The sequence below is a fragment of the Aulonocara sp. 'chitande type north' Nkhata Bay genome, linkage group LG1 (genome assembly GCF_057382095.1).
Source record: "Aulonocara sp. 'chitande type north' Nkhata Bay isolate Kocher_YH1m ecotype deep benthic linkage group LG1, A_spYH_male_GT1.1, whole genome shotgun sequence".
NCBI classification, from domain to species: Eukaryota; Metazoa; Chordata; class Actinopteri; order Cichliformes; family Cichlidae; genus Aulonocara; species Aulonocara sp. 'chitande type north' Nkhata Bay.
In genome coordinates, this window is record NC_141344.1 from 6,595,342 (window position 1) to 6,620,766 (window position 25,425).

The 25,425-nt window shown below is 42.3% G+C and overlaps 2 protein-coding genes across 5 annotated transcripts in view; one reads left to right on the forward strand and one right to left on the reverse strand.

Moving 5' to 3' along the window:
• Positions 1 to 25,425, reverse strand: part of LOC147338589 (ATP-binding cassette sub-family C member 12-like) — a 40,702-nt gene that overhangs the window by 5,764 nt on the left and 9,513 nt on the right. For all 4 annotated transcript variants that reach the window (XM_086307425.1, XM_086307344.1, XM_086307367.1 and 1 more), the window contains 14 exons: positions 15,058 to 15,231; positions 13,961 to 14,108; positions 12,521 to 12,669; positions 12,143 to 12,250; positions 11,494 to 11,706; positions 11,339 to 11,410; positions 9,670 to 9,794; positions 7,798 to 7,870; positions 4,151 to 4,354; positions 2,355 to 2,489; positions 2,012 to 2,120; positions 1,030 to 1,080; positions 708 to 806; positions 513 to 616 (listed from right to left, as the gene is read on the reverse strand). In XM_086307425.1, coding sequence (XP_086163551.1) covers positions 513 to 616; positions 708 to 806; positions 1,030 to 1,080; positions 2,012 to 2,120; positions 2,355 to 2,489; positions 4,151 to 4,354; positions 7,798 to 7,870; positions 9,670 to 9,794; positions 11,339 to 11,410; positions 11,494 to 11,706; positions 12,143 to 12,250; positions 12,521 to 12,669; positions 13,961 to 14,108; positions 15,058 to 15,231 — 1,764 coding nt within the window. The remainder of the gene's footprint in view (positions 1 to 512; positions 617 to 707; positions 807 to 1,029; positions 1,081 to 2,011; positions 2,121 to 2,354; positions 2,490 to 4,150; positions 4,355 to 7,797; positions 7,871 to 9,669; positions 9,795 to 11,338; positions 11,411 to 11,493; positions 11,707 to 12,142; positions 12,251 to 12,520; positions 12,670 to 13,960; positions 14,109 to 15,057; positions 15,232 to 25,425) is intronic.
• On the forward strand, positions 8,514 to 9,171 carry LOC147338590 (zinc finger BED domain-containing protein 4-like; the record flags this gene model as incomplete). Its single annotated transcript, XM_086297373.1, has 1 exon — positions 8,514 to 9,171. A coding segment is annotated over one exon (573 nt), but the record flags the coding sequence as incomplete, so codon positions are not given.

Consider the following 25,425-nt stretch of genomic DNA (forward strand, 5'->3'; position numbering starts at 1 on the left):
TGTACCACTAAGAAATGTGCAAGCTGGAATATTATGTTCTTCATCACATTGGTTCTGCCCAGACCATTCAGTTAGCACTCTGTTCTTTACAGGTATGCTGGACCCTGTAAAAGATTCACACTGCAGCAGTATAATGAGCACATCCAATAATCTGATCTTAATAAGAACTGCTCAAGGCCAAAGAGCACTAACTCTCACAGACCTCACTTGACCACCACCTGAACTCATCACTAGTAAGTATTTGTGGGTTACTTAAAAGCTGAGATAGCCTGGAAAAAGCCAAAAATTCAAGGTTTGACCTTAAGTCCATTGTAACCCTCTAATTTTAAAGAGACTGGCTAACACGGGCAATCTTACTTGAAACAATGTACCTTCTGGTGCTTGTAATCATCTTTATTGGATTCACTTGTGTTAGGCTACACAGTGACTGAGAGCTCATAGTCATTTCACCCAAGCTGTTTATGCATGATGAGATTATTTTTGTGTGAATGCTAGAGAGAGAGGATTCTCACCCCATTACCCTTTCCAAGCCAGAAGCTGAGCCACCAGTTGCTGAAGGCTGTGGATCCAATCATCAGGACAATGTTCAGGACAGTGAGAAAGACGAGAATGTAGCCTGTAGCAAAGAGTTGCAGCACAACTATTAAGTACATATTGGTACATTATTGCTTAAAATCATGTAAATGCATGTGTGTGTTATATCAGACCTCCAGCTGCTTGACAGTACCGGTGGTAGGTTCTTAAGGAGACAGCACCCTCTGTGGAGGACTCTTGATGGACCAGCTGGTCATCAGACTTGACAGGAGCTTAAAACAGGGAAAATATTTTAATAGAGTCGTAACAGGATTAGTGACTTCCATTTGCATTGACATGCATCACATGTGCATTTCCATTATAAAAAATATTTAAAAAATCTAAAGTATTGCTTGGTGTAAAAAAGGGGATCACATAACAACTAAATATGTAATAGTGAAACAGCTGACAAACGGTGGGATGACACTCAGAATTAAGTGAACTTTAAAGACTTACGCTTTTGCTCAGCTGTTGTTTCATGATCCTTTTCATCTGACATGTCAAATGCTGAAAGGAAGAATAGAAGTAATTTTATCATTCTACTAATCACAAAAATTGACTTAAATTATCATTGTCCACATATTGTAAGACATAACTGCAAAGAGTTGAACCACAGACCCCTACAGCAAGGAAATCTGGAAACTGATCACTTGTATACATTGTATCCATAGAGGGAAGAGTCACTTTAAATAATAATAATGGATTGGATTTATAAAGCGCTTTACAATGCCACTATTCATTCACTCTTGCATTCACACACTGGTGGAGGCAAGCTACAGTTGTAGCCACAGCTGCCCTGGGGCAGACTGACAGAAGCGAGGCTGCCATATCGCGCCATCGGCCTCTCTGGCCAACACCAGTAGGCGGTAGGGTAAAGTGTCTTGCCCAAGGACACAACGACCAGGACAGAGAGCCCGGGGATCGAACCGGCGACCTTCCGGTTACAGATGGGCCAATGAAGATGGGCCAATGAAGATGGGTCAATGATGCATATAAATATGATAGTAATGTTATGTCATGACCTTCACAGGTCATGTTTTTGGTACGAAGTCACAAGAACTTATAATATGGGTATATAGCAAAAACAGCCAGGTCAACAAGTTTGCTGCCCTGTCTGTTATTACTTTACAAGGCCTTGTTTTTGCTTTACAAAACTTTGACCTGTCCCTGGTTATACAGTTGCTCTTTAACAATCAAAAGTACTGATGTGTCAACACTGCACGTGCATTGGCACAGCAACATTTAGAAAGTGTCAGCGTCATCCCCCTGAACACTGGTCTCTGGACAGTGAAAAAACAAAAATCCCACCGTATTCAAAAAAGCACAACTAAATCAAATCAAATCAAATCACTACTAAAACATGTAAAGTCTGTCATGAATTCAAAAACACCCAAAAAGTTCAAATTATTAAAATGATTTTCTTCCTAGTTTTTTTTACCAGGGTTTGCCATCCCACTGTCTGCACGATATCTGAGCTCAACCTCTTTCAACTCAGGGGCATCTTGGGATGATAAATCCTCCTCTTCCTCTCCCTCCTCATTCTGAGTCTGACAAGCAAGAATATCAGGAACACAGCATTACAGCACAGCCCGTACAAACGTATATAACCACAAATGGAATGATTTGTACCTTGTTTTACAACTGATCATTAAGTTTATTGTTTTTGACATAATAAAACAATAAAGAACAGGTGAGGTGGTTTGCAGGAACATAATAATAAGAATCAAAGATAAAAATAGAAGAGGTACAAGATGCATGCTTTTAATTTAGGGTATACTTACTTTGGACTGTTCCATCTGGTAATTGGTGATGAGCTGAGCATAGCGTCCGCTGGCGTTCATCAAGGTTTGGTGGTTTCCGGCCTCCCTGATCTCCCCGTCATCCAGAACCAGGATGTCATCACAGAACTCCAAATACTAGCAAGCATAAGTGAGAACAACTGTGGCAACAAAATCTACAGACCTGTTCAAAACTATAATCACATGTACGTACATATTTATGTCATTTGACAGATGTTCTTATCTCCAGTAGCGTGACTTACGAAATGGCTTAGAACTCACGGGTAAGAGCACCAGTCAAATACTCTTCCTCAGATTAGTGACTTATGATTAGTAGGTAAACTATTAGCCAAGAATGCCTTCTAGGTTTTTTCAGATTTGACTGAATTGGTCCAAAATGTCCATCCATCCATCTTCATCCGCTTTATCCGGGGCCGGGTCGCGGGGGCAGCAGCCTAAGCAAAGAGGCCCAGACCTCCCTCTCCCCAGCCACCTCCTCCAGCTTATCCGGGGGAATACCAAGGCGTTCCCAGGCCAGCCGAGAGATATAATCTCTCCAGCGTGTCCTGGGTCTGCCCCGGGGCCTCCTCCCGGTGGGACATGCCTGGAACACCTCACCCAGGAGGCGCCCAGGGGGCATCCTTGTCAGATGCCCGAACCACCTCAGCTGGCTCCTTTCGATGTGGAGCAGCAGCTGCTCTACTCTGAGCCCCTCCCGGATGGCCGAACTTCTCACCCTATCTCTAAGGGAGAGGCCAGCCACCCTTCGGAGGAAGCTCATTTCTGCCGCTTGTATCCGCGATCTCGTTCTTTCGGTCACTACCCACAGCTCGTGGCCATAGGTGAGGGTAGGGACGTAGATCGACCGGTAAATTGAGAGCTTCGCTTTTACACTCAGCTCCCTCTTCACCACGACGGACCGGTGCAGCATCCGCATTACTGCAGCTGCAGCCCCAATCCGTCTGTCGATCTCCGGCCCCTCCTTGAATCGCTACCTTATCGTGGTGGAGGGGTTTGTGTGTCCCAGGGATCCCAGGGGCTATGTTGTCTGGGGGCTTTTGCCCCCTGGTAGGGTCTCCCATGGCAAATTGGCCCTGGGTGAGGGACCAGACAAAGAGCGATTCTGAAGACCCTTATGAAAAGGACAGCGAGGGAACAGTTTACCCTGCCCGGGATAGGGTTACCGGGGCCCCGCCCTGGAGCCAGGCCCGGGGAGGGTGCCCGAGGGCGAGCGTCTGGTGGCCGGGCCTTAGTCCATGGGGCCCGGCCGGGCACAGCCCGAAGAGGAGACATGGGCCCATCCTCCCGCAGGCCCACCACCCGCAGGAGGCGCCATAGGGGTCGGGTGCATTGTGTGCCGGGTGGCGGCCAGGAGCGGAGGCCCTGGCGGACTGACCCCCGGCTGCCAAGACTGGCAATAGGGACATGGTCCAAAATGTCATATTTAAAAATACAATTTTAGACAATATGCATATTAATTTCATGAATATGTATATTCATATTCATGAAATCTGATTTCCAGATTTCAGAGTCTCAGACCAAGCTATGATCCATCAAGTAACCTGGTTAATTTTTCACTTTGGTTTTTATACAGATTAACAAAATGGAATATAGTGATTTTTATAAAACATTAACGGATGTTTTTCTATTCTTCCTGTCATGGTAAGACATGGCCTCTGACTGTAAAATTACAATATATATGGTCAGGAAAGTCTTCTTTTAACTGCTTACATCAGTTGTTCTTGTCATTTAGTGTTATTCTTTAGTGAAAGCACTAAAGAATGAAACCGTGTTCTTACCTGGAGCTGGTGTGTAACCAGTATGACAGATTTTCCTTGGAGTTCCTTCTTTATGCATTCTTCAAAAATATGTTTCCCCACATGAGCGTCAACAGCAGATAGAGGATCGTCAAGGAGGAAGATGTCCTTGTTGGAGTAGACTGCTCTGGCCAGGCTGATCCTCTGCTTCTGTCCCCCTGACAGATTAAGCCCCCGCTCCCCAATCTGACAAAATGTCAGTAAGACTTAATATAATCCAGAAATTTACTCAATCTTTATGGAAGAGATGGTATTATATTTTAAATATTGTAATTCATTACATTATACTAGTGCATTTATTCCATACAACACTATGGCATTATTCTGTCTCAATTAGGGCTGCTCGATTATGGCAAAAATGATAATCACGATTATTTTCACTGAAATTGAGATCTCGATTATTTGACGATATTTATTTAACCCTTACGACCTACTATAGAACCAAGTCCGCCAGAGCTTATATTATTTTTTTACATGTTGTAGTGCCATTTGTGGGAGCATTTCAAGTTGCTATACAACTGTTATAGCCCATATTTTAATAATATGTATGCATTAAGTCCATAGTAACTACATTAATTGCAAAAAAGTGCAATAAACTACAAAAAAATTGAAAATCATTTTTGTTTTGTTTTTTACATATATTTCTACTTGGAGAAATTTAAGAGGTTTATCCCTCAAAACTTTAAATACAAAAAAGTTGCAAAAAATAGTTTACAACAACAGGAAATTTATTTTGAGTGTCTTCATAGTTTTATTTTGGAGATACACCAATTTTTATATACTGCAGGAAAAACGAAAAAACAATCCTATGATGCAAATTTGCAAAGAAAACAGCATGTGCATCAAAATAAACTATTTCCAGCAGTGCAATTCGAGTTCTAAGCATCACAGAAACTATTCAGAAAAGTCAAACATGACTTATAAAAACACCAGTATAGGCTTTTAAGGCCTACAAGTAAAAAACTAAATTTTCCGCGAAAATGACGTCACTTCCGGTTTCGGGCAGGAAATGGCGGACATGCGATAGTTCGCGCTGACATCTGTTTCACTGTGGGAAGTGTTACGAACAGCTGATTGGATCGGCAAAGCGTGTTTCTGGAATATTATGTTTTTGTTCCTGCAAGCGCTTTTTATGCAATTTTTGCAAAGCTATATGTGGAACGAAACCGTGACCGAGGACAAGCTGATGTCAAGTACAACTCCTCTGGTTTCATATGCAAAAAAAAATTATTGCGCTAGCTTACACGGTTCAGGTTCTTCAGGAATTTAAAAATAGTTACACAAAACAGAGCGTGCAGCTCGGACCGGCTTTAAAGGGTTAACAATAACAACGTATTGAATAATGACTTTAAAAAATAATATAAAATAGTGTGCAACACCACTGAAGTTTTTTTTACCTCTCTTTTCAACCAACGGCAGTCACTCTCCTCTCCAAATAACTTCTGCTTAGCTTTCCGAGCTTCCCTCGGGTCCTCTTAATCAGCGGTCTCCACCCTTTTTTGCGCCATGGACCGGTTTATGCCCGACAATATTTTCACGGACCGGCCTTTAACGTGTCGCGGAAAAATGAGGGAGGGGCTAATAATCGGCTCAGTCATTTTTAATGATTGTTGAAAGCCCAGATCGTAATCGTGATTAAAATTCGATTAATTGAGCAGCCCTAGTCTCAATATACCCTCCTTTATCTTCACATAGTAGTTGCTGGAGGGGAGATATGATTGTTACAGTTTGTTTAACTTCAAATGGTAAATGGCCTGTATTTGTATAGCGCTTTTACTAGTCCCCCCTAGGGACCCCAAAGCGCTTTACACACCCAGTCATCCACCCATTCACACACACATTCACACACTGGTGGAGGCAGCTACAGTTGTAGCCACAGCTGCCCTGGGGCAGACTGACAAATAGCTCATTATTTATTTTGGACTTTGTTGAATTGTATGTTTAAACGACTAGGACACATGACACAAGGCTTTTTTTTCTACTTATCTAGCAGATACTTGTTTATGCAGATAAGGACTTTCAATGAATTTCTTTGACAGTTTAACCTCCTAAGACCCGAACTCTTTCACGACATGCATTTTTAATTTCTCTTTGATATTTGGGCTGATTGGGACCCGATGAATGTAAAAACAAAGAATTACCAGATTTTTTTTTTTTTACCTTATTTTTGTTTTTAAGAAAGATAAGAGCCACAAATGAGGATATTTGTTTAAAATTTTGATAGAACAGTAGCATTATAATGTCCTCGTAAGTGGATATCAGGCCCATGTAGAGCAAAATTGAGTATTTTGGTCTATCCATCCATCCATTCGCTTCCGCTTATCCGTTTTCAGGGTCGCGGTGGGCGCTGGAGCCTATCCCAGCTGTCATAGGGCGAAAGGCGGGGTACACCCTGGACTAGGGATGAGTATCGTTTAGGTTTTATCCGATACCAGTACCAAACCGGTACTTTTGAAACGGTGCCGGTGCTTAAACGGTGCTCAAACCGGTGCTTAAAGAATGGAGAACACAAAATTGGTCCAAAAACCTCTCATGTTCAGCTGTTTTTTTTGTAAAAAGATAGCAATGTTAGCCTTTTCTGCAGCTATGGGGCATATATGGTATTGCTCTTGGCTGGAAGCAGTGCTTAAACAATGGAAAAAACACAAACTTTGTCCAAAAACCTCTCATGTTTACAGTAACTGTTTTCCACTTTTTCTTTGGTCATTTTAGCCTTTTTGGCCAGGGTGAAGGGAGTATCTGCCATCAAACAAGAAGACAGCCGCATGTAGCTATGATGATGTTTGCTAGTTCACCTTACATGCATTAATGTAATAACGTGGTTAGCCTACTAAAGGTAAATTACACACGAGCAACATTAAGCTACTCACGCAGAGAAGAACGGCTGCTGCTGCCATTAAATACGGTGCATTTCTTTGCTTTTTAAAAAAAACGCTATGCGTCGCCAGGTGTTTCATCAGATTCGAGGTGTTAGCTCCTTTGCACAGTATCACCTTAAAGCATTTGTTGCAGGCTGCTGAGTTTGCATCTTTTGCTGTGAAATACAGCCAGACTTTTGACCGCTTTGCCTTGGGCATTTTTAATCTGTTGCTCTGCTCTAAAGTACCTGGACCCACCTACTATCCTCGGAAACGTAAAATGATTGGCTAGAATCTAAAGTGTATCACAGCTCAGGAAAGAAAAGCACCAAAATAAAGCACCGAAATGTGCGCTGCTTTTCGGTCTGGTTACTACCGTTTATGTCAGAACCGATACCGGTACCCATCCCTACCCTGGACAGGTCGCCAATCTGTCGCAGGGCTAACACACAGAGACAGACAACCATTAACACCTAGTGGCAATTTGGATTATCCAATTAACCTATCCCCACAAGCTGCATGTCTAGCTTGGGCAGTGGGAGGAAGCCGGAGTACCCGGAGGGAACCCACGCAAACACGGGGAGAACATGCAAACCCCACACAGAAAGACCCCGGCCTGATGGTGGAATTGAACTCAGGACCTTCTTGCTGTGCGGCAACAGTGCTAACCACTGTGCCACCATGCTGCCCTATTTTGGTCTAAATAACCCAAAATGTGATGTCCACATATGTGGACGCCAGGTCCTAGGAGGTTAAAGAGAGAGCACCTACCTCAGTTTGGTCACCGAATGGCAGAATCTTCAGGTCAGCTCTGAGGCTACAGACATCCACAACCCTGTCATATCTGTGGAGTGACAATGTAAGATAGTGCCCTGATTGAGAGAAATATAGTGTATCGAACAGAACCATTTAAATAATTCTAAAAATCCAATGAGTCCAATAACATATGTAATCAGGATAAGCACTGGTCTCTGGAAAACTTTTCTTTGAAAAAGAATTCCTTTAATTTGCTCAGACATATGGTGCCTGGTGGTTTATGAGAGGTTATGAAAGGGCCCTTTCACTTTCTGTTAAGTCAACACTACAGAGGTCAGCAAGTTTCCCTTCTCACCATCACTAAATTGAACTTCCTATTAAGGATGCACCGATACCGGTATCTGGTATCGGCCTCGATACCACATTTTCTAAAGTACTCGTACTCATTAAAAGTCCCCCGATACCGGGAACCGATACCACGGTCTGAGACCTGTCTATGTTTGAGCGGCATGTAAGGGGTTAATCACAAGCGCCAAGTGCCCGCCCCCAGGCCCCGGCTGCAGTTCAGAGCGGGGAGAAGGCAAGGCGAGACATGTCAGCTGTGTGGAACTATTTCAAAGTGAACGAAGACGTGAAAACAAAGGCGGACTGCAAATTGTGCTCAGCGAAATTGTCCAGAGGAGGCTCAAAAGGTAGCGCATTTAACACAAGTAATTTAATCAAGCACCTAAAACCCCAACACGACAACAAGTACAAAGAGTTTACCCACGCTTATTTACCCATGCTTATTAGCACAGAGGAGCATAGCTGATGCTATAGCAGTGGGACGGAAACTAGTTGGGCATTTTAAACATTCCGCCTTAGCCTACTCCTGCCTCGAGGACATTCAGGGACAGCTCAACCAGCCAATAAAGAGACTGCAGCAGGACCTACAGACGCGCTGGAACAGCACGTATTACATGCTCCAGTCCCTCATTGAGCAAAAGCGAGTGCTGGAGGTGTATGTGTCCGAGCACGAACTCCCTGACTATCTCACCGCTCACCAATGGGCTCTTATGGAGACGACTGTTGCCATCCTCGCCCCCTTTGAGGAACTAACTAAAAAAGTGAGCAGCTATGACGCACTAGCCTCTGATGTCATCCCAGCTGTGACTGTGCTAGTGAGACTTCTAAACAGAGAAACAGATGAGGACCACGGCGTCAAGGCAATGAAAGCAACCTTACAGGCAGCTGTCAAGAAGCGCTTCAGTGACGTCGAGACCAACCCACTGTACTTCATCTCCACCATACTTGACCCAAGGTAAAGTCTGTGTGCTATAGGTATTCAATGATAAACTACAGTACTAAATGTAAGATTATTTTACATCTGAAATATTATATATTTGTAACTAAAATACACAAATACAAATGTATGCAATATATATAATATGAAATACATTTCCCTTATTACTACCAGAAAGTCAAATGGCTGGCATTTGTCAATGAGTAAGTACTTGGTATCGGTATCGGCGAGTACTGAAATGCAAGTACTCGTACTCGTTTTCCAAAAAAGTGGTATCGGTGCATCCCTACTTCCTATTGTAACCCTGTCAGATAATGAAGATGACCTCCACCTTTATTACATTCTTATCAGATGCAAATTCACAAAGATAAGATGAACTTTCTCCTAGTTAAACATTTTTCATGTAAGGTAAAGTCACAGGGAATATATAGTCAAATCTAAAACGCTTGCCCTCATTTTCATAGTCTTGGTTGGTGCAGTAACTAAAATCATATTGCCCCAAATGAAATCTCCTTATTTTATAATAATACCTGTTCTTTTCATATTCAAGTCTTAGCTACTCAAAAATAGTGACAAGCGCTGATTTATGTTAAATTATCAATTACTTGGTTTGGTCAAAAGGTTCCCCCATGAGGATATTTTCTTGAACAGTTCCGTGGAAAATCCAGGCCTGCTGGGAGACGTAAGCAAATGTCCCATCGGCTGTGATGGAGCCCCGAAGAAGGTGCATCTAAAAGATAAAATCAAGGAGACAGAAAAGCTATATTTACTGGACATTTTATGTACGGTTAGAAATAGTAAAAACTTCTTCTTTCTCCTCCTTCGTCTCTTGTTAGACCTTATCAAGGCTGATCGTATGCCCTATTCATATATATGTATTGACTTTCATCCCTTTTCTCTCCAGTGTGTACTTCCACCTCTCCAGGCTCTTTTCCACCTGCTCCACACTCTTAATAAAGATCACAGTATCATCTGCATACATCCTAGTTCACAGAGACTTCTGCCTGACCTTTTCTATCAGCATATCCATCACCACTGCAAAGAAGAAGAGGCTCAGAGCCACTCATTGATATAATCCCATTTTCACTCCTACCACAAACCTCACAACTGTCTCGTTGTCCTCGTACATGTCTTGCACCACCCTAACATATTTCTCTGCTACTGAGAGAAGTGCAGCAGCACCACAGTTTGTCTTGTGACACCATACCATAAACCTTTTCTAGATTCACACAAAGACACAGTGCAACTTCTTCTTACCTTCTCTCTACTTCTCGGTCAACAATCTCAAAGCAAACATCAAATCTATAATGCTCTTTCCTGGCATGAAGCCATCGTTCTGCTCACTGATCGTCACCTTTCTTACTAACCTACCTTCAACAATTTTTTCCTGTAGCTTTATGGTATGACTCAAAAACTTTATCACTCTCTGTCATCTACATAATTCTGAAGATAAAGTTGGAGATTACTACTATGTTTGCAAACAAACTGTAACAGCTTCCTTCTACACAAGTGTTATGCAGATAAGATATGTAGAAGATTGTTTTGTTATATACTAAGATACAGCTTGACCCCTGCATGAAGAAGAAGTGCAAGCATGCAGAATTTCCCCAACTCAGACAGTGCCCTGCTTCTAGTCTCTGGATTGATAAGACTTGTTTAGCTTATCTGCTACATATATCCTGTTGAACTATGTTTGACCTGTGTAGGGTGACTAGTTTTCTGTCTTGCAACAGGGTAACAACCTATACAGGTGGGGTCTGCTTCCCCTGTTCCAGAGAATTCCTCACTTCAATCCTGCATGCCTTGTACTGACTGAATTCCTTCATGCAAGAATAAACCTCGCAAATGAACTCCAGTAGTAGGACTTATTTAATCGACTACATTTAAATAACAGACATTAGCTGAATCCTAGTAGCATTAGCACAAGTTTTGCCTAATAACGTGTCTTCAAGCTAACAAAACAAAAAGAAGAAAAAGGTTATTACACTTTTGCACATCACCCTTGCCCTGGTCATAAATGCCTTTCAAGTCTTCATCCTCTTCATAGCTGCCCTCACCTTCTTATTAATCCCCTGCACTTCCTGATTCACAAACTTTCCTCCAACAGTCCTCCTGTTTCGCTCACTGTCTACATTCACTGAATCCTCAAGGTCCTCGTTCTATCTTCTCAACGCATGCAAATAATGAAAGAGTGAACAAAAATAAATAAAAGAAAACTATAAAGAAACGATACAAAATAACAGAAAAGGACAAAAACACAAAAGAGAAAGCAACCTGTTCCAAAATGCTGGAAATCAGTGATGTCTTTCCACTTCCCACATTCCCACAGACACCGAGCAGGTTGCCCTTCGGGAAATACCAGAGACAATCAGTTTACTTTTAATAGAATGCAGATAACCTGAGATATCATTATCAGAATTGAATCACACCTTAGGCAGTGTGAAGGAGATGTTTTTCAATGCTGATGAGGATTCAGTCTCAGCTGTCTTGTGTTCTGACACTCCGCTGGCTGTGCTGGGTGGGGGGGAAGACTGGCTTTCAGGTCTGGTCCAGGAAAATGTAGCATTTTTCATCACTATAGCCGAGTCATTATCTACCTTTTTCATCAGGTAGGGCTCAGGATTCTGGATCAGCAAAATTTTCTGAAATAACAACAAACAGCATTTACAAGCTTATCTGTGTTTTTTCTGTTGATATTTCTGAATGAAAGTCAGATACAAGGTGTGACAAAAGCAAGGGTTAAAGTAAGACAGGAATCAAAGCAGCGTTAAACCAGATTTGTGATGCAGGTTGACAATATATCTTATATTTAAAAGATGTGTACCTGAGATGACCTTATCATGCATAGCATCTGCCACTGGCAGCCAGCAGTACAAAAAAAATAAAACTGTGATTTTAGAAACGTCTGAATTGTGAGGTTTTGGCTCGCTTGTACATATGCTGACTTCATTATTTGAAAGTGTGTTCATATGAGCATGCATCAGTGTAAGAATATATATGACAAAAGACACAAAAAGCACAATAGAGTCACTACATGAATTGTTAACAGTTACAGAGGGCACAAAACAAATAATTTACCCTTAATCGTTTTAGTGCTACAACAGCCTCAGCTGTGGCCTTCACAGACAGGGGCAGGACAATGAGGGAGAACCTCATGCAGTTGAAGATGCCAATTGTGGTAAAAGCCTAGTAAAAACAAAGAATTATGTTAAGACACTATATATGATTATGGAATGCAAGAAAATCATGTTGATATTAAATGGGCCACAGCAATCTGGTTTAGCACAATCGCAATTAAAGGAATGCAATAAACCTTTATTTCATTATCTTATGACTCATATCCAAACAGTCTGAGTTTCAGAACTGCAGAATCTCAGACTTGTTACTTTAAGTTGACATGTTAGTTAAAGGTGTTTTTCCGCCTGTACAGTTTTAGTATACTGCTGTAGTACTCACATCAGAAGTGCTGAGAGGTAACCCCAACAAAGTGTGAACCAGAAAGGTGAGGATAGTGGCAATGGCGGGTAGGATGTTGACGATGCTTATATTAATAGTCTGGACATAACTGACCTTCTGTAGTTGTTTCTTTTCATTTTTCCTTAAGCCTGTAAGAATTAAAAGTTTTTCATTAGTTAACTTTATCTTTAGTGACTTACCTTTTTTCTTTACTGTAGTTCTTTAGTGAGCACCTTAGTAATGAGCAATAAGGCATTCAGATGACTACATTATGATCATTTTTTAAACAAGAAACTACCAAGAGTACAGACTGAAGACCTAGACCTCACAGTGTTGATAAGAAAGTTAACAAGATCATAAGATACTAAAGCATATCATATTCCCACATGCACTTTACTTGTCATAGGAAAATGAGAACACGTGCCCCAGATTTGGCAGCAAGCCAATGAATGTCCATAAAAGTTCAAGGTAAATTGAAAGTGAGAGTTCAAGATGTTCTCACAAACAACTGCATGTTTTAGAGGCAGATGACTGCTTCAACTTGTAATGAAGGGAGTCTAACAAATAGATATACTTGTGAGAGGTACATAAAAGTGTATGGATTAGTTAGACATGAAGTCACCTTACTCATTATAGATCTGTAGTTGCGGTCAGAAGTTCACATACACTCATGAATGTCATTGTAATTTAGGGCTTTAACTATTTCTTTAAACAGTTCTGTCTTTGGGATGTAATGACGGTGTTGATGGTTCTACAATGTGTTTTCACTTGACTGGACCAAAACCTATTATTATCTCGTTAGTGATAATGATTAATGGCAACTTTTAGGTTCTTTTTGCCAGCATAAAAAGGATTTCATTAACAACAATCATTGGACGGACCAATACTCAGAACAATGGGGAAGAGAAAGAACTCAGTGAAGATCTCAGAAAGAGAAGTATTGATTTACACAAGATGCAGATTCCAAGATCATCATTTCAAACAATTCTAAGTACAAGAACATCGACATCAGTTTTCACAGTGAAGTGAGTTATGGTGATAAGAGATACGCTTAGAGAAGTAAAGATGAGGCTTTCAAACCTAAGATAATAGTACGAGCTGTAAAGCATCGTTGCCTGGGGTTATTTTGTGGCCAGTGGTACCTCCAAATTCTTCCACTTTGGCACAAAATTGGTTTTGCAATGGATAAATTAGACTAACATTTAGAAGACCAGTCCAGAAGCTTAAAGCCCTAACCTCAACCCTCTTGCGGCTAGGCTTGATGATGGTGACCAAAAGCATCTGGACTTCTGATCACAACTGTACATAAGGATGCCCATACATACCATTGTGACTATATGTTTGCTGATTTTGTTTTTAAACAAATTGGTGTGTATGAATATTTCCTTGATATTTGACATACTGATTTAAAAAATATCAACATGAAACAGCTTGACATACCTGTAATCGTCTTCTCAAAAGAATCTTCCCACGCGTACATCTTGATTAGCTTTATACTGTTGAGAATCTCATTCATCGTGCGAACTCTGCTGTCAGTTATCAATAAGGACTTCCATCTGAATTTATTTATGAGCTTGGCCAAGAAAATCTACAAAAATCAAGAAAAATACATTGCTTCTTATTAACTTTAGTCACTTACAAAGTAATATATTTGGGATAATATAAGAAAAACACAGAAAAATCAGTTTTGCTATCTTAGCAGCTTACTAAACAAGGAAATGAGTTTATAGAAAGGTAAAACATACCGTTCTATATGCCTCAATTTTTTGTGATATAATATTTTGTTCTTATTGTTCTTATTCTTATTCTTATTGTTATTATTATATTATTGTTACAAACCTCATTTGTGCAGTTTTTTTGTTTTGTTTTGTTTTTTTTGATTATTTTTGTTTGTCTGGTTTTTGCAACATTAGTATTTGCCATTATTTTTCATTAGCTCATATTAAACACATACTTATATTTCATTATTGGTCAGTATTAAGTTTTAGATATTAAGAATTTTATGCTAGCAAAAAAGAGTTGCTGGCATAAAAACAAACTATTTGCATTCTCGCAAACACCTCCCCCCTGATCAAGCTTCCTAAAGAACTATGGAGTCTCCACAGGGAACCTCTTCCAGGACCCTAGCCACAAAATAGGCCAAACATTTTTGAACAATGATGTAATTTATGTAATTTTGCCTGTCTACACTATCACTATGCACAAGGTGCAAAAGCTTTCCCCTAGGCAGTACATTAGGACTTTTAATTGAGCCCTTGTTTTTCCCTTTTCCTGGGTCAGAATTGTAGTGGGAAATTCTACAAGAACATATTGTCCTGAGCAAAACAGCTCCCAGGAATATACAAATTCTTTACAACATTAAGGTTAAAATCATTTCTGTTCCTAACATCAAATTTGAAAATATAGCATATAAGCATACAATTTCCAAAATTTGGATTTGCTAACTTTCCACTATTTTCAGTTAAAATAAGAACCAACTTTATTTTCACAGCTTCTAATGTAAAGATATGTCAGATTTATGTGAAATATACACAGACCTGTACAGGGACAAAAATCAGGTATGTGAAGATTCCAGTCAGTGCGGTGTAGCCCAGGATGTAGCATATGTAGACAATACACAAAACATAGAGCACTGTGCTAGACAGCAGAAAGCTCCCAAACACTACAGCCTCGAACATTCTCTGGCCATCACTGGTCAAAATGTTAATCATCTAGACAGCAGAAAGATATGAAGAAAAGTTAATTAGGAATTGCATCAAAACAAATTTCTTTTATGTCAAAACAAGTTCAAATTATTTGTAGCACTATTGACTCACAAGATAATTTATAATACATTATGGAGGGATAGAAAGAAGAATACATGAGATATTAAAAACATGTAAAACATATGTATACACGTCAAAATATAAAGCATGCTCATTCAAGATAGAATATAGCAACAAAGACAAACAAGGGTTGCTTTTCATGTTCACAGATAGCAGACATTACATCTGGTCCACTAATGTCTACCATGGACGGTAAGTGACGGAAGTGATGTTGTAGGTGACGTCAGACGCCGGAGATTTTGGCGGAGAAAAAGCAAATGGTAGCATAGAGTTTAACAAAGGTTTTCCAAGCTTCAGTATTACCAAATATACTAATCAATTGTCATATAACTAACAACATCTGTTTTATCATCTCTAACACCCTGGAGGACAACGGGGAGAGTTTAGACGCTCTCCAAGATTACATCGACCGCTGTTTTCAAGATTTAGTAATGCATAAGGCCCAGAGTGCATCTTCCCCGGCCAAAATCGAGACGCCGTCATCGAAGAGAAGTCGCCAGGCAGACTCCCCCGGTACAACATCGCCTGCCCCGGTGTTGTGCCAAAAAGTGATTGCCTGCCAAAAAGTGATTTCCAATGTTTCCGTGTATTTTTTATGTGTAATATCTTTACGTATGTTGGTAAATAGACTTCGGTGAACAGCGTTTACAAAGGGGTTATATATAGAATTAAAAGATTATCTGTTTTTTCAAGTATCTTTATAACTCTGTGTTATTGTACTCACATTATAACCAATCCGGTCCTTTTCCCCCACTTACAATATTTTTACTGAACTATTGTAATATTTGCTGCCATTTCTGCTGTCTTACTCTTACAAAAGACATTTTTAATGTTAATGAGATTTTTTTAACTGCATAAATAAAGGTTCTATAAAAGTCGCTGCCAAAAACTGATTGCGGCTTCTACCTTGTTACACGAATGTTGTTTGTGGCTCAATATGACTTTGTGTCATCCATGAGGGATGCATTTGACATATGTTTCACATATTATAGGCCATCAAGTTACTTATAGCAGTTTAAATACGAGCAATCAGTTTTTGGCAAATACCGGAAATCAGTTTTTGGCAGACAATCACTTTTTGGCACAACACCGGCAAAGACATCGCAGAAATCCTGGAGTCAATCGACAAGCGATTGTCCAGTTTCGATGCGAGGCTGTCCCTGGTGGAGATTTTACACCGGGAATTTAAATCTCTGAGAGAATCCCTGGAATTCAGCCAGCGGCAGGTGGAAACGCTTGCCGCTGAAAATGCCACGCTACGGGAGTCGGTTAAATCTCTCACCGATAACGTGACCCAGCTAAACATTGAAAATAAAAAAATAAAAGAGTCCGTTATCGATCTACAAGCCCGTAGCATGAGAGATAATCTTGTGTTTTCTGGTATTCCAGAAACTGCCGGAGAGGACGCAGAGGCAACGGTGAAAAACTTCATTAAAATCCACCTGAAGCTGCCGGAGGACACCGTAAAGAACATCGACTTCGATAGAGTACATCGCTTGGGGGGCGCGCGGTCGCGGACCGGGAGACCACGGCCTATTGTGGCCAAATTCAGTCAATTCAAACAGAAGGAACAGGTGAAGAGTCGCGGCAGAGAGCTGAAAGGAACGGACTTCAGCGTGAACGACCAGTTCCCCAAAGAGATCCTGGAACGACGCAAGATCCTGTTCCCAGTTCGACGTAGCTTCATCCAGAAAGGCTCCCGTGCTGTCATCGCCGTGGACCGGCTCTACGTGGACGGACAGCTTTACCGCGACCTCGGCACCACACCGTGGTTATACTGACTGCACTCCAGATAAGAACCCGCTACACTCTTTTCTTATTCATTCACACTCTCTCCTTTAACATGAGTTTAAGCTAGTAATATCAATATGATGTCATAGCAGATATAACACCGTCACCCTCCGTCATTGCTTTAATTGGAATGTTTCCGTTTCGTTTCTTTTTTTTTGTTGTCGCTCACAGTTCATGTGGTTTCTTTCTTTCTCTTGTCTTTCACTGCTGTGGTCACCTACTTCCCCACTCACCTACAAACAACAACCTCTATTTCTCCATATTTTCACAACACGATCACGCAAACACATCAGCTCAACGGCAGCACATTCACAACAACCTCACAGCACGCACAGACTTGCAGGACACATAAGCAAGCCACGCTTGTTCATATTAGTGAATATTCACACACATAGTCAGACTTATGGAGTCTCTCACCACACTTCTTTTTCTCTTTCTATTTACAAACAAGGGATGTTTCCATATTCTCTCCACCTGTCTAAACGAAACACCCAGCATACATCATTAGACATACACGCACAATTAAGGGCATGCTGAGGTTTGTCACATGGAATGTAAATGGAGCTGGCACCAGAGGAAAGAGGTTAAAAATATTTAACCAGCTTAAAAAACTACAGGCAGATGTTGTTTTATTACAAGAAACTCACAAACCTGTCACAGGTTTAAATGAACTTAAAACACCTGAGGACTTTGTTTACACCACCCAGAGAGGAGCTTACAAAGCTTTTCCCCTCCCCCACCTCGGCGCCTCAGACCACATCACTGTCATGCTAATGCCTGCTTACAGACCGCTCATTAAAGCCACCAAACCGGTTCGTAAGCAGATACAAGTGTGGCCAGAAGGGTCTTCAGAGGCTTTACAGGACTGCTTTAACACCACAGACTGGAACATGTTTAAGCAGGCTGCCACCTACAACAACACCACTGACCTCCAGGAGTACGCAGAGACTGTTACAGCCTACATCAACAAGTGCATTGAGGATGTAACAGTCATGAAAACCATAACTGTCCGGGCCAATCAAAAACCATGGATGACAGGAGAGGTCTACAGGCTGCTGAAAGCTCGGAATGTTGCCTTCAGAGATGGAGACGAGGCAAGCCTGAGGACAGCTAGGGCCAACCTTTCCCGTGGCATCAGAGAGGCTAAGAGACAGTACTCCAAGAAAATATCCCATCACTTCAAAGACAGCAGAGACTCACGGAGCCTGTGGCGGGGCATTCAGACCATCACAGATTACAAGCCCCCACCACAGACTTGTGACAGTACTATCCCCCTGCTGAACGAGCTGAACACTTTCTTTGCTCGCTTTGAAGTCCGAAACAGCACCACTGCACAGAAGACCCCACCCCCTCCTGGTGACCAGGTGATGACTCTGTCCCCGGACAGCGTGAGGAGATCCCTCAGCAGGATCAATGCACGTAAAGCTCCGGGTCCTGACAACATTCCTGGTCGTGTACTGAGAGACTGTGCAGTGGAACTCACTGATGTCTTCACTGACATCTTCAACATATCACTCATCCAGGCTGTCGTCCCCACATGTTTTAAAGCCACCACAATCATTCCGGTTCCAAAAAAGTCATCTCCCTCCTGCTTTAATGACTACCGTCCTGTTGCACTTACTTCCATCCTGATGAAGTGCTTCGAACGACTAGTCATGCAGCACATCAAGACTGTCCTGCCCCCCTCCCTGGATCCCTTCCAGTTTGCGTATCGGCCCAATCGCTCAACCGATGATGCCATCTCCACTGCACTCCACTCAGCACTCACACACCTGGACAAAAAAGATTCATATGTTCGAATGCTGTTCATAGACTTCAGTTCAGCATTCAACACTATAATCCCCCAACAGCTCACTCAAAAACTGGTCCAGCTGGGGCTCAACACCTCACTGTGCAACTGGCTGTTGGATTTCCTCACCGGAAGACCTCAAGCAGTACGGGTCGGCAGTAATACATCCAGCACCATCATTTTAAACACGGGGGCCCCGCAGGGATGTGTGCTGAGCCCCCTCCTCTTCACTCTGCTGACCCATGACTGCACTCCATCACACAGCTCCAACCTCTTCATCAAGTTTGCGGACGACACAACGGTGGTGGGTCTCATTAGCAACAGGGATGAGACCGGCTACAGAAGTGAGGTGAGACGCCTGGCCACGTGGTGTGCTGACAACAATCTCTCTCTGAATGTGGAGAAGACGAAGGAGATTGTTGTGGACTTCAGGAGAATGCACACCCAACATGCTCCTCTGACCATTGACGGAGCGTCTGTGGAGAGAGTGAGCAGCACCAAGTTCTTGGGTGTGCACATCACAGAGGATCTCTCCTGGACGTACAACACCACAGCACTGGCCAAGAAATCACAGCAGCGTCTCTTCTTTCTTCTTTCTCCGCAAACTAAGAAGAGCAGGAGCTCCAGCCCCCATCATGCACACTTTCTACAGAGGCACCATCGAGAGCATCCTGTCGAGCTGCATCACTGTGTGGTTTGGAGCCTGCAATGCGTCCTGCCATAGAACCCTCCAACGCATAGTGAGAGCTGCAGAGAGGATCATTGGTGTCTCTCTCCCCTCCCTCCAGGACATTTACAGCACCCGTCTCACTAAAAAAGCCCTTTGCATAGCGGCTGATCCCACGCACCCAATGCAAAGCTTCTTCAAGCTGCTGCCGTCAGGGAGGAGACTGCGGAGTCTCCAGGCCAGGACCAGCAGACTGAAGGACAGCTTCATCCATCAGGCTGTCAGGAAGCTAAACTCCCTCCCGATTCTGCCCCCCTCTCCCCTCTTCTCCACCACGGTCTCACTGAACTCTGTCACACACACTCACTCTCTGACGCACTCACTGGCCTGCTCCAGTCACTTTGTGGAGCATTGGACTGCTTAAGCATTGGACCTCATAAGCCTTTGTTGTTACACTATCTCTTACCGTACACTACTAAATCCCCATTTGCACTATTTGCCTATTTTGCACCACTATGCCTTCTTACTTGAATATTGTATATTGTATATTGCATAGCTTTTTTTTGTTATACGTAAAATTGTATTGTATTTATTTAAATTTATTTAAATTTTTACTTTTTAATTATTTTATTTGCATTTTTCTAATCACTAGGGTTTGAGAGTAATGCAATTTCTATTCTGTGTATGTCCTGTACATGTGGCAGAATTGACAAATAAAGTTGACTTGACTTGACTTGACTTTCCTAATGTGTTTGCAGCCGGTTATAATTCTAGACAACGGGGAGTAGCAATTTCAATACATAAAAATGTTAATTTTACAGTACTCGATACAGTTATAGATCCAGAGGGTAGATTTCTAATTATTAAACTATCAATATTGAACAAAAAACTATGTATTGTTAGTATATATGGTCCAAATGTTGATGAACCATCATTCTTCCACGGTTTTTTTAGTGCACTCTCTGAACACCTTGATTGCACACTCATTCTTGGCGGTGACCTCAACCTTGGACTAAATGAAGAAATGGATAGGCTCAACACAACAGGAACTCAGCGTAATTGGCAGTCCACAAATATAATCAAACAGTATATGAACGACTTTGGTCTTTGCGATGCATGGCGCTCTCTTCACCCCACCAGTAAGGAATATACTTTTTTCTCCCATGTTCATCACTCTTACTCTCGTCTGGATTATTTTTTGGTCAGCAGCTCACTGCTGTGTGACATTTCAGACACTGAGATTCATCCTATAGCTGTCAGCGATCATGCTCCTGTATCTTTAACACTAATGCACAAGAATAATACTACGCCAAGTAAAAACTGGAGATTTAATATATCACTACTTAAAGATGAAGACTTTATTAAATACTTTAAAAAGGAATGGACTTCATATTTAGACTTTAATGACACTCCCGGAATATCTGCTTCTGTTCTATGGGAAGCAGGGAAAGCTGTGATGAGAGGTAAAATAATTTCTTTCTCATCACACAAAAAGAAAGAAGAAAACAAAAATATTCAGGAATTAGAAAAAAACATCAAATCACTAGAAGAAGCCTACGCGTCCCACCAAGATCAGGAAACATTGAACAAAATATGCAAAACAAAACTAGAATTAAATGAAACTATTAATAAAAAAACACAATTCCTTATACAAAGACTTCGCTTGCAGAATTTTGAACACAGTAACAAATCAGGTCGATTTCTAGCTAACCAGCTAAAAATAAAGAAAGAAAAAATAACTATATGTGCTGCTAAAGATTTATCGGGGAACACAATATATGATCCTGGAAGAATAAACAACATTTTTAGGGACTTCTATGAAACTTTATACTCACCACAAATAAACCCATCTAAAAATGAAATTGATCTGTTTCTTGACAATGTAACTCTTCCAAAATTACTAGACAGTCAAGCAATGGAACTGGATTCGCCACTGACGCCAAGTGAACTCCAGGAAGCCCTGATAAGTATGCCCAATAATAAGGCTCCAGGTCCAGACGGCTTCCCTGCAGAATTCTACAAAGAATTCTGGACAATTTTGGCACCAGTATTCCACAGCATGTTGCAGGAAATCGAGGAAAAGGGCAGACTACCACCAAATATGAATTCTGCCAACATTAGTCTCCTGCTAAAACCAGGCAAAGACCCTTTATTTCCCTCAAGCTATCGTCCAATTTCTCTTTTAAATGTAGACCTTAAAATAATCTGCAAAGCTCTCTCAAAGAGATTAGAGAAAATGACCCCCCTCTTAATTCATCCTGACCAAACTGGTTTCATAAAAGGTCGGCACTCCTCAACAAACACTCGTAGATTACTTAATTTAATAGACTACTCATACGATAAAAACATCGAAACCATAATATTATCTCTAGATGCAGAAAAAGCATTTGACAGAGTTAATTGGAAATTTTTATTCGCAACTTTACACAAATTTGGTTTTGGAAACTCTTTCATAAACTGGATAAGAATATTATACAATTCCCCAACGGCTCGTATCAGAACAAATGACCAGACATCCTCCAGCTTCTGTCTCCTGAGGGGCACCAGACAGGGATGCCCACTCTCCCCTTCACTTTTTGCAATTTTTATCGAACCTCTAGCAGCAGCATTTAGACAGGCTACAACAATTAAGGGCATAAAATGTAAGAACATAGAACATAAAATCAGTCTCTATGCGGATGATGTGTTGCTTTTTCTGCAAAACACACAAACCAACCTCTCTGAGGTAATTACTTTAATAAACTGGTTTTCAAGAGTTTCAGATTATTCAATTAACTGGCCAAAATCTACAGTTCTCCCCATTAACTGCTCCTTCCATAATTCTTCCTCTGCCCCACTGCAATCCGGAAATATTAAATATTTAGGTATTAATGTCTCTCCTAAGCTTTCAGACTTAACTAAACTAAACCACATCCCACTTCTAAAGAAAGTAGAAGGCGATCTGACTAGATGGAAATCTTTACCCATATCACTCATGGGAAGGGTCGCCACTATAAAAATGATGATCTTGCCAAAAATAAATTACTTATTTTTGATGATCCCTAACAAACCATCACAAGATTGGTTCAGATCTCTGGATTCATATATTTCCAAATTCCTTTGGAAAGATAAACCCCCGCGTATTAGCTTAAAAACGCTACAAAGAACCAAGGATAGAGGAGGATTAGATCTGCCTAATTTTCACCAATACTTCTTAGCCAACAGGCTTCAGTTCATCTCAGAATGGTTAAAACATACCTTCTTAGTTGAGCCCTGGCTAGATGTTGAACAGGCACTATGCAAGGATCTAGAGATTTCAGACCTACCATTTATTAGCTCAAACATCAAAAGACATGAATGCTTTAAAAGTATCAACATCAGCTTTTCTCTGACAGCATGGTGGGAGTTTCTAAAAATAACGGAGTCTTCATTAATCCCATGCAAACGTACACCTATCTGGAATAACCCTGACATATTACAAAACAATAATATGATTAATTTCCCAGAATGGAGTTGTAAAGGAATTAAATACTTAGAACATATATTAGAGGGAACAGAATTTATTCCATTTGACAGACTAGTTGAACAATATGGGATCAACAAGACAAGGTTTTTAGAATATCAACAAATTAAATCCATAGTAAAAAAGAAATTTAACCTCAGTCAAGTTGAATTACAAACACCACTAAGTGCGGCACATTTTCTTACTCTTAAATCCCCCAAATTATTATCTAAAATATACAGAACACTTTCTAAATTAGATGAATCAATATCCCTTCCTACTGCAAAGTGGGAAGCAGATTTATCAGTCAACCTAGACCAAAACTTCTGGTCTCAGATTTGCTTAAAAACTTTTAAATTAATTAAAAATCCCAGTCTGCAATTAATACAATACAAAATACTTCATAGAGTGCACTATACAGGTCATCGGATGTTCAAGATGGGCTTTACATCTTCCAACAACTGCTCACACTGTCAAGGCAATACACCAGACAATTACATCCACGCTCTTTGGTTCTGTCCACCAGTGCAAAAGTTTTGGCGCGAGATATGTGAAGACTTATCGAAGTGTCTGAAATGTAACATTCCAACTTCCCCCTTAGTGTGTCTACTGGGCAGCTTAGATAATGTCACTTCAGAAAAGAATATAGCCCATATGATCTTCACCGCCCTATGCATAGCCAAGAAAACAGTCCTCATGAACTGGAAAAATAAAAATAATCTTAATTCTAACCAATATAGAAATTATCTATTAGATTACATTAGTCTTGACACAGCCTCTGCCACCACATTAGATCAATTGCTCTGGGCCCCTTTTATCAGCTCCATCACCTAGTGGGGGTGGGGGGTCATAGTTTGGTCCCGCCTTCACTGTTGTGATTGGTGAGGGGGTAGGGACAGGCTTAGGGCGTCGGGGGGTTCCCCGGAGGCATCTTCCTTGGGGGGCTCAACCCGGGGTAGCGGTCACGTCCGGTTGGGGGCTCTGTTGGCTCTCAGGTGACTGTTTCCTCGCGGCTGCATGCAGCGGGGCTAGGGGAGGGTCTGTGCTGACGGACGTGGGTTACTGACCTGGCAACCTGGCTGCCCCTGGGTGGGTCCGGGATGGGCGTGAGGTTCTGGGGGCGCTCCGTCTCTGGGCTGGGGCCCGGGCCGGGCCTCGGGGGCTTGGGTCCTGGTTGGTGTGTTGCCGGGGTTGTGGGCGGGTGGGTGCATGGGGGCCCGGCCCTGGAGCAGGGTGCCGCCGGTGCGTCGAGCTGCCTGGGGGGCTCTTCAACTGGTGGGGGGGATGGTCACATCTTGCAGGAGCTTTCTTCTCTTCAGGAACTCTCTGCAGGAGGGGGAGATACAGGAGAGGTGGAGGAAGATCTCAGCCTGGGCGTTTACCGTCTTATGTAGTCTGGAAGATGTGTGGATGGTGGGGTGGGTGCAGTTTTCTCTGTGGTGGGGTTGGGTGGACTGTCCAGGGCTCTGTGGAGCCGGAGGGCGCTACTGCACTGGGCCCCGGTCTGATGGGCCTGGGCCCCCCTTCCCTGGTGGGTCGCGAAGGGTGGGAGTGCCTACTGGGGTCAGCGGGGGAGCTGGCCCCAGGGAGGGGTTACCTGCCCCTCCCTTCCTTCCCTCCCCATCTCCAGCTGCCTCCCTCTTCCCGCTCCTCCACAACCACTCACACATGCAGGGCCTTGGAGTGGGGGTATGTCACCAGGGTGCAGAGGAGGCTACCCCCCCCCCCCCCCCCCCCCCCCCCCGTCCCTTCTGGCTGCCTCTGCCTCAATTTTATCCCACAACTTAGACATTCACATTATTCACACTCTCATTACACATACATATAGGATCTTGGGGGTGGGCACAATCACGGAGTCCAAATTACCATCAGGGTGTATACCTCACCCCTGACGTCGTTGCCCACCTCTCAATTTTAAATACACTTAGTCATTGAGGGCTATCAGGAGGGACTATGCGCTTACCTGCTGCTCCTTGGCAGGTAGCTCCATGCCCTCCTGGGTTTTAATTGCACCTTAGAACACATATGCATCAACACTACAATGAGCGGGTGGAGGGAGGTTTGGAGTCTTCTCCCACCCCCATTCTCTGCGGCCTGCTGGAGCGGGAGGGCTAGTAGGAGGAGTTGGCCGTCCGACTGCGGTCTGGGGTGTGGGGCCTCCCTGCTGCTGCGGAGTCGGGGTGGTCTGCCTCTCCCCACCGCAGGGAAAAGGGTAACACCACCTGGGTCTGGGTGCAATTCCCCCCTCCAGGGGCAAGGGTACCTAGACCCGGTTCGTAGAGTACGCTTGGGGAGTGTGATTGTGTGTACAGCGTCTCTTTATGTCTGTCTCCACGTTGGTTGAGTGTGGAG